Here is a 12,320-nt window from a genome sequence, read left to right on the forward strand (position 1 = left end):
GTAGAAGGAAGGAAGGAAGGCAAGAATAGGTCCAAAGAAGGAGACACAAATGTCACATTTTTGGTAGGAAAATAAAGTCTACATAAAGAAGAACAATGTTCTGGACAACATCCTTGTAACTATTAAACATTTTGTTAAATATCTCACATACCCCCTGCAGTCCTCCAAAGTACATACCCCAATTTGAGAAACACTGCCCTAGGGGTCCGGGACCCCCTTTTGATGATCTCTACATTAAGTTAAAGTGAACGAAACAATGGGTTGCTGCACTCAAAGCGTAGACACCAAAAAAAAATAAAAAAATCTGATCAAAAGGGGTTTAACATCAATCGAGCAGCCGTTCCAACAGCTAGCAGTCCCCTCGGTTATTAATGGTCACCTCTACTGCACTGACAGACACGTTCAATGAGCCGTCTGGTCAATAAGGAGACAGGAGCACATATGTTCGAGTCATTACGGTGAGTTAGAGCGTTCCTTAAAGTCTGTTGAATTCCTCTTCCTGGATGAGTTACAGGGGTTAACAATCACCTTTGAAAAAGTTCTTAAACCTGCAGTAACTGATTTTTGTTAGCCACTAGAGGGCAGCGAAAAGCTGTGAACGCAACACTGACACATTCTCACCTTATAAAGTGGATATGGCTAGAATTCTTTTTTAAAAGCCTTTTTTTTGTGGGGGGGGGGGGGGGCTTTTCCTTTTTATAGGGATCACACACCCTTCCATTAGACACAAACACTTTCTTAAGTGTTAACTCACTCCAAACTTGTATTGTATTGTATATCTTTTACATCCTGGTTGTCCTGATGGGTTTATCAAACAGTTTTTCCAATTCGGAAAGTTTTATTGTCCTTCTATGTTCTTATGATGGTGTTGCTTCCTTTTCGGTGTTGTTTTTGGTTTAGTCTAGTTTTTGCTTTGCCTTTCCTCGTCTTTGTGGCTGACTTGATGTCGTTGTAAATGGGGGCCGCCCCCCAATGATCTCGAGTATAAATAAAGGTTGAATGAATAAAAAAAGATAGTATAGACAGACAGGAAAGGGGGAGAGAGAGGGGATGACATGCAGCAAAGGGCCGCTGCAAAGCCTATAGGGCACACTCTACGGGGTGAGCTGGAGTTCGCCGCCGATACGACTATAATTCTTAATAATAAAAAAATATTGATTAGAGCAGTTTTCTCTCTTGACTCACATACCTTTTATTTTTTGGACAATTCTACTCAATAAAAAGCAAATGCCATCAGATTTAGTTAAAAAGTAAACTTGTGTGTATTTTAGGGTAACAAGAGTCGAATGTTTAACTGACTTCTGAGCAGATTTGGTGGGGGTAGGGAACGGCATGGCAGGTGGAGGTCCCGTCTCCAGGTTCTGGCTCTCTGGGTGGTATTTCCTGCGGAGCGGCTTCTGCGGTGGCTGACTGTGACAAACTCCAATCCCGTCCTGAAGGAAAGTTTCAGACATAAAAAGTTAACCTCCTCACCCCAAAGGAGACACAGACACTCTTACGGGACTATGTAAGCAGTTGGGACCTGTTTAGATGCATTTGCCAAGTCTTCGGTACTTGGACCAAATCTGGAGCATGGACCCTGTTCCTCAGGCTTCACACTGCTCTCCTCCTGCAACACAGAAGAAAGTAGGAGTAACATTAAACGGCACAAAAAGATTTGCAAGGACATGGACCCCATAAGCTTTTACGACAAAATATATTTTCCCTGTGTTGATGTCAGGATGAGGTGAAATAATAGGAGGGAAGTGCTTAAGAGGCAGGATGAAATGTGTCGTCCCTGACCTGGGATAAATCAGCACCTTCCCTGCAGGGACCGCGACCTAGCGCTCTACTGCCGCGCCTTTTTCTGCCTGCTCTGGGACAGCCATGATGGATTAACGTGCTTTTATTGCATCTTCTTGCTGCATTTCGAACATTATTCTCTTCTAGACTTAATGTATAAAGTATCCCCACCTGCTTTCATTCAGCAGAGAGGTCAACAGTGCAAGAGTGCAAAGACAGGCCCTACACATCAAGGTTCATTTCTTCATAGCTAGCTCATAGCTAGATTACTTGTTAATAGGCCTGTGCGATTAATCAAATTTTTATCGTGATTTCAGCTCCTAAGGATCACGAAAACAATGTAATCGAGAAAAACGATTATTTTGCAAATTACGTTTTGCATGTAAACTCTTACTTTGTCTTGTGTTCTGATTGATTTTGCACCTCGTGAAGGCCAAACTCACTCAGCCAACATTTGAAAATATGTTTTATATTATTTATTTTAAGGGGAATTCAAAAAGTTCAACGGGAAAAGTATTAAGGGTAGTTTCACAGTTCAAGGTGTTTTCGCTGTTAATTTGTTTAACTGTTTCACTGTTTTTATAAGTTCAATAAATGCAGCATCTTTCCAAAAGTCAATGAGCTATCGTGTTAAATAATCGTGATTTCAGTAAAGACCAAAATAATTGTGATTGTGATTTTTTTCCACAATCGAGCAGCCCTAAAGTTGAAGGCATTTCTTACTAGGCAGCACCCTCTGTACATTTTCTGCACTACGTCATTTCCCATCTGTTAATGTTGGATTTAGTGAATTTGATCCACTAATGTCTACGGGCTGCTGTCTCCACTGCGGTGGCAGTTGAAATGCCTGGGCTTTCCTGATGGTTTAAACAGGCTAATGGCGCTGCTCTAAATTGCACCCAAGAAAGTTAAAAATCCCTTTTGCTGAGCAACGCAACTGACATGCAAGCAGACAGAAATAATGACCCTGAGATTCACTACACCACTGGATGTGAAACACAACCACAGCATGGAAACATAAAAAAAGGTGGTGTAGTAGTTATTACAATAGCAATAAACCACAGGAGCTCCAGCAGCAGCGTGTGTGGTCACATCAGCCACAGGTCACGGCTGTTTCACTCCAGCAATGTGAGGGCTGAAGAAATACTGTCACGGTCACACAGACCATCTTCAGACGTGGCCTAGGCTATACCAACAACGTTTTTTCATTTATGGGATTGCTCCGGTGCCGCCGGAAGTTCCGCCGGATGTCCCTCATTTTCGGCCGGATGTCCGTCCCCTTCCTCTTTCTCTTTGTTGGTGTTCTAACCTCCGGTGGATTTGTGAGGACTATGGTTAACTGCTCCTCAGATCTCTGCAGGGTAAATCCAGACAGCTAGCTAGACTATCTGTCCAATCTGAGTTTTCTGTTCCACGAATAAAACTACTTTTAAACGTACACATGTTCCACCAAAACAAGTTCCTTCTTGAGGCTATTTTGCGGAGGCACCGTTGCTCTGTGCAACTCTTAGTGCCACCCAAGACGATTGTGATTTCATTTAAAGAAATGTCAATTAACCATAAGCATGTTTTTCTCCCATCCAGGACTGTTGTGTGGACTAGCTAGACCTTCCTCCCCAGCGCTGTGGAGGAAGGTCTGGCAATGCAAGACTACACCTGGCCTCATTTAACTGAGGAAAATAAAAGCAAACCAAACCAGGTGAAATAAAGTTATAGATACGTTACTAAAGCTCCCTTTGGAATAACGAGTGTAGCCAGCGAACACAACAGGAGGAAGAGCGGAGTGATGACTCTGGCTGCCTGAGCCTCTGTCTGAGTGTGTTTACTTGTCAATGTCTCCATTCTCTGGAGGAGACAGTGGGCCTCGGTGAGCGTGGACGGAAGTTGGACTGACAGATACTGTAATGTGCATTCAGCTCTGCTGCGCTTTGGGGAAAACCCCCCAAAGATTTGGCATTTAGGTCATGACTTCAGTAGCATCGTTACTGGCTGTCAGCCCAGTGTCTCAGCTACTGGCCTGCTGTGGTCACTGGAAAAGTTTGTAATTTGGAAAAGTGAGGTGAAGTGGAATAAAGCCAAGTCCAGTAAAACTAAGTGTAGCAAAGTGAAGTGAAGTTAAAGGAGACATATTATGCTCCTGTTCAGGTTCATACTTGAATTTTGGGGTTCTTCTAGAACATGTTTACATGCTTTAATGTTAAAAAAAAGACATTTTTCTCATACGGTCTGTCTGAATAGACCTGTATTTACCCTCTGTCTGAAACGCCGGTCTCTTTAAGCCCTCCTCCCATAAAGCCAGTCTGCTCTTATTGGCTTGCGAGAAGAATATGGAACACCTTTGCAAAGTTAGTTCCATGGATGTTTTATTATTAGACCTGGATGCTATGTTAATGGCGGAGCCCCGTTCATTTCTATGAGAGAAATCAGTTCAGTGGCGCATCTTTCTAAGCTTCCGGGTTTACTTCGGAATACGTGACCACTGATTATGCACAGTAGCGTTTGACCCGCTGGCCCCGCCCGCGAGTTCTGGCTCCGCCCTGAGACTTTACATTGCGGTGACGTCACAGGATTTTAAATTCGCTTTTCACTGCTCGAGGGGAGTTTTTAAAATATAAAAAGTCCATGGATTAAAAATTCTGAATGGAAAGGGTCAATACAGACCTTGTTTGCAGTTGGAGGTGTCCTGGCAGCAGTTTTACACACGTCTCTTTTACAATGGTGACCAATGGGGAAAATCCTTTCTGGGTCGCAGAGTGATTTTTCGTTTGCAATACCGGCAGTAGCTACTGGACAAAATCAGTGGAGAGGCTGAGTGCTGTTTGTGGGGGCCTGGGAAGTTCTCAAGCTGTGGGTGGAGATACCCAGATTGGGGGAGGGGGGCGGTATTTTCTAATAGGCCTGCATGTGACATAGGAAGGGAAACCAAATCTGAATGACTCGTTAAATCCCATGTTGTTGTTTTTTATCTAGGCAGGCCACAAAAAACTTACTGGGTTGTCTTATTTGTTTGTGGGTTGGCAGGCACTCCAGATACCCAAAAAGTGAGGTTTTCATGATATGTCCCATTTAAGTCAAGTGAAGATAAGTAAGGGAAGGGAAGGCGAAGAGAAGTTAAGTGACTGTAAGAGAACCAAAGAGACATGAAGTAAAGTAAAAGTAAAGTGAGGTGAAGATAAATTAATTGGAGTAGAGTACAGAGTAAGTAAAGTAAATGTCAGTAGTGTGGAAAATTAAAGTTTAAGAAAGTGAAGTGACATAAAGCAAGTTAAGTTAAGTCAAGTGAAGTTAGTTTAACTTAATAACAAGTTACTGTACATAAAAAAAAGATACTCCTTGGTCGTTTTCTTTCAGAAATAGAATCCGGCTCCGTCAGACACCGCCTACCAAGAGTCTGGGTCTGCCGAGGTTTCTTCCTAAAAAGGGAGTTTCTCCTTGCCACTGTTGCAACAGCCACTGCTAATGCTTGCTCTTGAGGGAATTACTGTAATTGTTGGGGCTTTGGAATTTATAGAGTGTGGTCTAGACCTACTCTATCTGTAAAGTGTCTCGAGATAACTCTGTTATGATTTGATACTATAAATAGAATTGAATTGAATGAAATGAACATAGAATGAAAAGTATATTTATAAATACATATGTTTTTCCATTCACTATAACTGCAAATTGAACTGCTCCCAAGGGTTCCCTGTAAACGCTGGTATCAAATATTCAGCCCTAACTTCAGATTGACATGTTTATCGTCAGAGAAGCTATTTTCAACTCCGTCTATAGTTCACTCATGTCTCTCTGAGTGGTTTGGGCTGCTATGAGTTTCAGCTTGTCTTACTAAGTGGAAAATATATACATCCAGGCGATAGGCACCTTTGGGATGTCCCAGTGTTTTTGGTTTGAATTAAGACTAAGTAAAACATCCTGTGGGACGACCCAGGAGTGGTGATGCTGCACAGGCAACAATAATGGAGAGGAGTTCAAGATATAAGAGCAGAAAGAGTAGTGAGAGGGCATGACTGCTGGATTCAATAAAGACAAACCATGAGTGACTAAACAGACAGCGTAATGAAGTCAAACTCAGTCATGGAGGATTATATGACATCCAAGATAAGAGAGGAAGCATTAAGCCAGTCAAGGAGATGCAGCGCCCTTCGACTTTAAAACTACATCTGATTTGTCAAATAGGAGTCAGACGGGTGTATGTCATAAACACAGAAAGCCTTCAGGCAGTCTCCCAGGGGATGGTCAAATAAATACAAATAAGAGCTTTATAAACACATAGCTTTTAAACGGATTGATTCGATATGGAATATTCGTAAAGAGGAACTCATAGTGCATTCCATTTGTACTGGATGGATGCTCATCAACAGTAATGAAAGCTATAGTAACATACAGTTATAAGCACTTCTGTCTTATTTGTGTCTCACTAAATCAGTCATATACACAGTCCTGTCCAACTTCTATCAGTGGACATGTTGTTACGCTGTTTGTATGCAAAAAAAAACAGCATAATGCGTTGTTATCAACTGGTATTCCTAACAATGGCTAACCTGGCTAGAGCTAACCCCACAAATGAACATCCGATTTGTTTAAATGGAACGCATTGAACTCGGGTGTGACCTCATTCCCAGTTCCGGAAGTGGAACGCACCATAAACCAAGAACGATATGTTCATGTAGAAGAAGAAAAGCAGATCTGTCCAATGTGTTGTTTGAATGATATAGATAAAATGAGTTCCGTTTTGTTTTTCTACTGTCCTTTTCACAGTCAACAGCGAGATGCCTTGTTAATAAGATAAAAAAACATATATTGATTTTGTTGATATGGATAATGCTGAAAGACTGATATGGCTGTTCACATGTGAAACATATAAAGTAGCCAGTTATCTTGAGAAAGCCCGGGAGAAGGGGGGAACAAAAGCTCTTTAACGCGATGATTTGTATTTTTGATTGATTTGTTTTGGTTTTTTTTCATTTTTTTTTTTTTTCTGCTATTCATGTATTTCTCCACATGATTTGTATATGCAACACCGGAAGATGTCTGTTGAATAGTGGGGTCTTGGAATCCCATATGGGATGGGCCAAATGTTGGGCACGACACAGAAATAAAATAAAACTAACTTACTTTATAAACTGAGAGTGAAGGAGACACGAATGCACACCACAATGTGTCAGTACAGTTTCAGAAGCAAGCAATGGACTGAGGTTGAATATTAAACATGCACTCAATTGTCGTGTTGTGTAACAGGATACGAGTATATACTAAAATGAAATCATAAAAAGTGTCAGGGAAGACAAAGGAAGGACAGAGAGAATGATGGAGGGACTAAATGAGCGACATGTCACGTCAGCCATAAATACATCCTTGATATGTCTGCTTGCAGTCCACAGCAGAGCGGAGTTTGATGTCCGCCGCTGTCAGAACCTTGAGAGTAGTTTGATGTCTTGAAATAGAGGCCCGTATATTTGACAGACATGACCGTAGAGACATGTTTACGTTTAAGATGCAAGATGTGAGATGGAAGGCGGAAAATCAGGGAGTGGAAAACGCTGACAATGTGGGTAGGAACTGAGTTTGCCTCCCCTTTCTCAGAGACAATTTGTCTCTTTTTTGGGGCTTGCTACATCTGCAAACAAGACAAAGCAAAGAAGAAAAATCAGACTTTGTGCTCACCTCTTCTCTAAAGCGACTGAAGTCAGCAAAGTTTGGCTGCTGCACAGTTTTCTCTGAAACGTTGACAAAATGAGAAACCTGACAAAGAGAGAGGATGATAGGTACTGATGAACCAAAGCATTCTGTCGACATTAATTCATGAGAAGTACAGTTTGAGTTCAGAGGAACACCAAAGGCTTTGTTCTCTTGACGTAAGAGCACATTGGCATGGATTGCTGTCATAATCAAACCAGGCTTACCTGTGAAGTCAATGGTCTAGGAGGGAGGGCTGGAGGAGGCGGAAACCATCCACTTTTTATTCCTAAAATCCAGACAAAATATCACTGAGCTTTTAACTACAGTGACGTACCTTCTATTCACCTCTCAGGAGTCACATTTTGCTCTTTAAAAAGGTCCCATGGCATGAAAATTTCACTTTATGAGGTTTTTTTAACATTAATATGCGTTCCCCCAGCCTGCCTATGGTCCCCCACTGGCTAGAAATGGTGATAGGTGTAAACCGAGCCCTGGGTATCCTGCTCTACCTTTGAGAAAATGATAGCTCAGATGGGCCAATCAGGAATCTTCTCCTTATGAGGTCATAAGGAGAAAGGTTACCTCCCCTTTCTCTGCTTTGCCCACCCACAGAATTTGGCCCCCCCACGAGAGAGAGACATCATGGCTTTCAAACGAGCAAAGTGGCAGATGGTCAAGGCCACACCCCCACCCTCCACCTTCCCCCCCCCCTCCTCAATAGCTACAGACACAGAAATTGCACATCCTAAGGAAAGCTCATTGTGGGACTGGCTCTAGTGGCTGGAATTCTGCACCAAGGCTGAATTTCAGGAAAAAGACTTCAGATACAGTATTAGGGGACCACTAAGGTCTATATAAAAGAGACTTCAGATACAGTATTAGGGGACCACTAAGGTCTATATAAAAGAGACTTCAGATACAGTATTAGAGGACCACTAAGGTCTATATAAAAGAGACTTCAGATACAGTATTAGGGGACCACTAAGGTCTATATAAAAGAGACTTCAGATACAGTATTAGGGGACCACTAAGGCCTATATAAAAGAGACTTCAGATACAGTATTAGGGGACCACTAAGGTCTATATAAAAGCATCCAAAAAGCAGCATGCCATAGGACCTTTAAAACACAAATAAACCACCCACATTTTCATAACCAGACACTGACTCGCACGGTTATGAGCCTCTCACCTTTCAGACTGAACACTAAAACCCACCCAGCTCCATTTCCCCTTTTGATTCCCCATGAAAGGAGAACTGTCACAAACAGAACAAACACAATAACTCCGGGCGGTTGGTGCTCTGAGCCTGCGTGTTAGAAAACTTAAGCCTCCTGCACACTGGCTGCGTGGCGTGAGTGTGGCGTTTCTGTTGCGTCTCAGCTGCGTGGCGTTTTCTACGTTTCTTTCCACACCAGAAAGGTGTCTGACGCGGCGCTGCTGCTGCTAGCCTTGTCTGGACACATGGTTTCCCATTGATAAAATGAAATACCATGTTAAAACATAAATATATACTGATTTGATTACAGCAAAGACAATTTCAGCAGTATTGACGGCAAAATAGGCTACAGAATATTTTGTTCTGTATTGACAAGTGCAATATTTGAAAATCAATAATAATTATTTTTTTTTTTTTTTAATTACATTTATATCTGCATTTATGTCAAAACCTAGAGACTTTGAAACATCAACATGTCATTTATTAAATGTATTCGTGTCAAAATGACATATAAACATCTTTTTGTATTCTATTTAGCCTAAAACACTTCTAATATGCTTGCGTGAAAAATAGGCATTGGTCCTGTTTCTTGCATGCACGCGTTTTCTGAGACGTGTGTGTCACGCTCTAACCTGCAGGCAGTGTGCAGGAGCCCTTAAGATTGTGCGAAGAGCTGAGTGAAGACATGGCCGTACCTGGAGCACCCTGCTGGAAGAGCTTGTTGAGGTCCAGCGAGGAGGCTCGGGAGTGGGTTTTCTGGGGGCGAGGTGGAGGGGTGGGGGGCTCTTCTGCTTTCTTCATCGTATCTTCAAAAGAAGTGCTGGAGTGGGACCTGGATGTGAGGTCACAAAAGTATTATAGAGCAGGCGTCTTCACTGATTTTTTTGGCCAAGAGAGACAGAGACACCCCTACTACATATATTGGGTGCAAATGTAGTTGCATATTAAACTGGGCCGAATGGATGGACATTCATATATTATTTATACATCATTTGAATGTTAAATATACTGTACATGTGGAAGGCAATGTGAGTCCTTAAGCGTTAAGGTAAACTGTATCTGTGGATGCTAGCATACTGTATATAGTGACTACCTTACTTAGTAAGCCTATCACAAATGTTTATTTGTTGTAAATTAAATGTGCTCTTTTTTGTACGAATTCATCTTTGCTTATACTATGCTGGATTCATGGTAATGTATATTTTCAGACATTTTAATTTTTGAAAAACAAAACAACCTTTCAAATACTATCTATCAAACAATAATTTGGCAGCTCCCCTGTAGTAACTCTGAGGACCCCCTAGGGGTCACAGACCCTTGGTTGAAGATCTCTGTTGTACAGTATAAAAAAGTATAATTAAAGAGCCATGCAGGAGTTCAGAACACTTGTAATTCATGGGGTGATTTTTTTTACCTCGGTCTGGTTTTTGTCCTCATGTGTGGGTCCAGGTCCTGAGGCGCCTCTGTGAGGAGGGATACATTAAATGAACAAAAGGCACATCAGAACTTTTGGTCTTGTCTGAGTTGTAGTATGAGAAGCAACTACTTCCCTGTGGAACCACAAACTGTGATTGCATGTGATTAAAGAAGCCTAATCAACACTAAACATCATTTAAATGTTTTTTTTTAGATTGTTTTTAATTACCAAAATATATCAAAACATTCTGACATACCTGAACACTGTGGTGGGCTTACAGAAATATTTAAATTGTTGAAAAGTCCGTCAACTAATTCACTCTTGAACTAACCACACATTTTCACCAAATGTGACAAGATTCCCAACACAGTAAAAGCACTGAAGGTAGTGGGCTACATGTCAAAGCTGTGACACATGATGTGTGTGTGTGTGTGTGTGTGTAGAGGAACAAAGTATTCACTTTAAAGGTCCCATGACATGCTGCTTTTTGGATGCTTTTATATAGACCTTAGTGGTCCCCTAATACTGTATCTGAAGTCTCTTTTATATAGACCTTAGTGGTCCCCTAATACTGTATCTGAAGTCTCTTTTATATAAACCTTAGTGGTCCCCTAATACTGTATCTGAAGTCTCTTTTATATAAACCTTAGTGGTCCCCTAATACTGTATCTGAAGTCTCTTTTATATAGACCTTAGTGGTCCCCTAATACTGTATCTGAAGTCTCTTTTATATAGACCTTAGTGGTCCCCTAATACTGTATCTGAAGTCTCTTTTATATAGACCTTAGTGGTCCCCTAATACTGTATCTGAAGTCTCTTTTATATAGACCTTAGTGGTCCCCTAATACTGTATCTGGGGCAGGGGGGCAAGGTGGAGGGTGGGGGTGTGGCCTTGACCAACTGCCACTTTGCTCGTTTGAAAGCCATGAGGTCTCCCTCTCATGGGGGGGCCAAATTCTCTGGGCGGGCAAAGCAGAGAAAGGGGAGGTAACCTTTCTCCTTATGACCTCATAAGGAGAAGATTCCTGATTGGCCCTACTGAGCTATCATTTTCTCAAAGGCAGAGCAGGATACCCAGGGCTTGGTTTACACCTATCACCATTTCTAGCCACTGGGGGACCATAGGTAGGCTGGGGGAACGCATATTAATGTTAAAAAAATGTCCATGCCATGGGACCTTTAATGTCACCACAATTAAAGGACTTTTAGTTATCACCTGGCCTATCAGGAAAACCACCAAATTGCAGAGTCCGTTTCTCTTGAGATGTTGTCATCCTCTTCACACCTACATCTGCCGACACAGTGATACATCAACAGTAGGACTAGCTACATGAAGATGTTGCTTGCCGGACATATTCTGATTTCAAAATTAAAAATAAGGTAGAAAAGATGCATGTGGATCGGATTTTAAAATTATAATATTTTTTGGATTAACTGCTTAAACAAACTGAAAAATGGCACATCTCATTTTACCTTGTTTACATGATTCCTCTTTCAAATCTTGTTTTGTTGTGGCCAGGCTTGGCTGGAGCCTCTCTATAATGCTCCGATCCTAAAAAAAAAAAAAAAAAAAAAAAGCAACACAAATGCTGTATATGAATCTGCTATATGAGAAGGAAGAACACAACACTGGCTGCAAAGATACTTCCTAACATGCACTACACATGCGGTACAAATGCACTATGCTCTTAGCTCAACACTTTGATGGGAATGCTCTTGGACCAATGGAGAAGCCTCATGCTCAGCGTGTTAGTGCCTCCTACAGGCACCAAACAGGGACTCCACATGAAGCTTTTTTTTTTTTTTTTTTTTTTTTTTTGAAAAAAGGTCCGGAACACCCACACAGGTGTTATCAGTTAATCTGGCTGATTGGACCTCTTCCCAGGACTGCGTGGGTGTGTATATATTGATTGATTGACATCTTCCTGAGTCTCCTGTTAGTTTTGTTGCCCCTGTTAAGAAAGGACAAATGACAGCTTCATCATTCTTACTGATAGAAAAGAATTGTGACCTAATGGACCTTTTTCACAGCAGACATGTTGACTTGTCATAGTAGGAAAAGCACAGCTGAAATTGATCACCATCAACAATGGCTCAATTCCATCAAGTGTCCCAGTAAGCTATTTCAGTGAGTCAGCATGCACAATACCAGGACCTCTCCTAAGTGGAATGCAGCCATCAGTAATGGTTTTGAATACACCTGTGCTTTTCCTACTATGACATGTC

At 41.6% G+C, this 12,320-nt stretch overlaps 1 protein-coding gene across 5 annotated transcripts in view; it reads right to left on the minus strand.

The window, feature by feature from the left end:
* reps2 (RALBP1 associated Eps domain containing 2) overlaps nucleotides 1-12,320 on the minus strand; it is a 29,076-nt gene that overhangs the window by 6,422 nt on the left and 10,334 nt on the right. For 4 of the 5 annotated variants that reach the window (XM_028588044.1, XM_028588041.1, XM_028588045.1 and 1 more), the window contains 8 exons: nucleotides 11,568-11,646; nucleotides 11,311-11,385; nucleotides 10,092-10,140; nucleotides 9,373-9,509; nucleotides 7,686-7,747; nucleotides 7,447-7,524; nucleotides 1,523-1,609; nucleotides 1,300-1,433 (listed from right to left, as the gene is read on the minus strand). In XM_028588044.1, the coding sequence (XP_028443845.1) occupies nucleotides 1,300-1,433; nucleotides 1,523-1,609; nucleotides 7,447-7,524; nucleotides 7,686-7,747; nucleotides 9,373-9,509; nucleotides 10,092-10,140; nucleotides 11,311-11,385; nucleotides 11,568-11,646 (701 nt within the window). The remainder of the gene's footprint in view (nucleotides 1-1,299; nucleotides 1,434-1,522; nucleotides 1,610-7,446; nucleotides 7,525-7,685; nucleotides 7,748-9,372; nucleotides 9,510-10,091; nucleotides 10,141-11,310; nucleotides 11,386-11,567; nucleotides 11,647-12,320) is intronic. The other variant, XM_028588042.1, reaches the window with a different exon arrangement.

This window comes from Perca flavescens, chromosome 9 (assembly GCF_004354835.1).
Source record: "Perca flavescens isolate YP-PL-M2 chromosome 9, PFLA_1.0, whole genome shotgun sequence".
Lineage (NCBI taxonomy): Eukaryota > Metazoa > Chordata > Actinopteri > Perciformes > Percidae > Perca > Perca flavescens.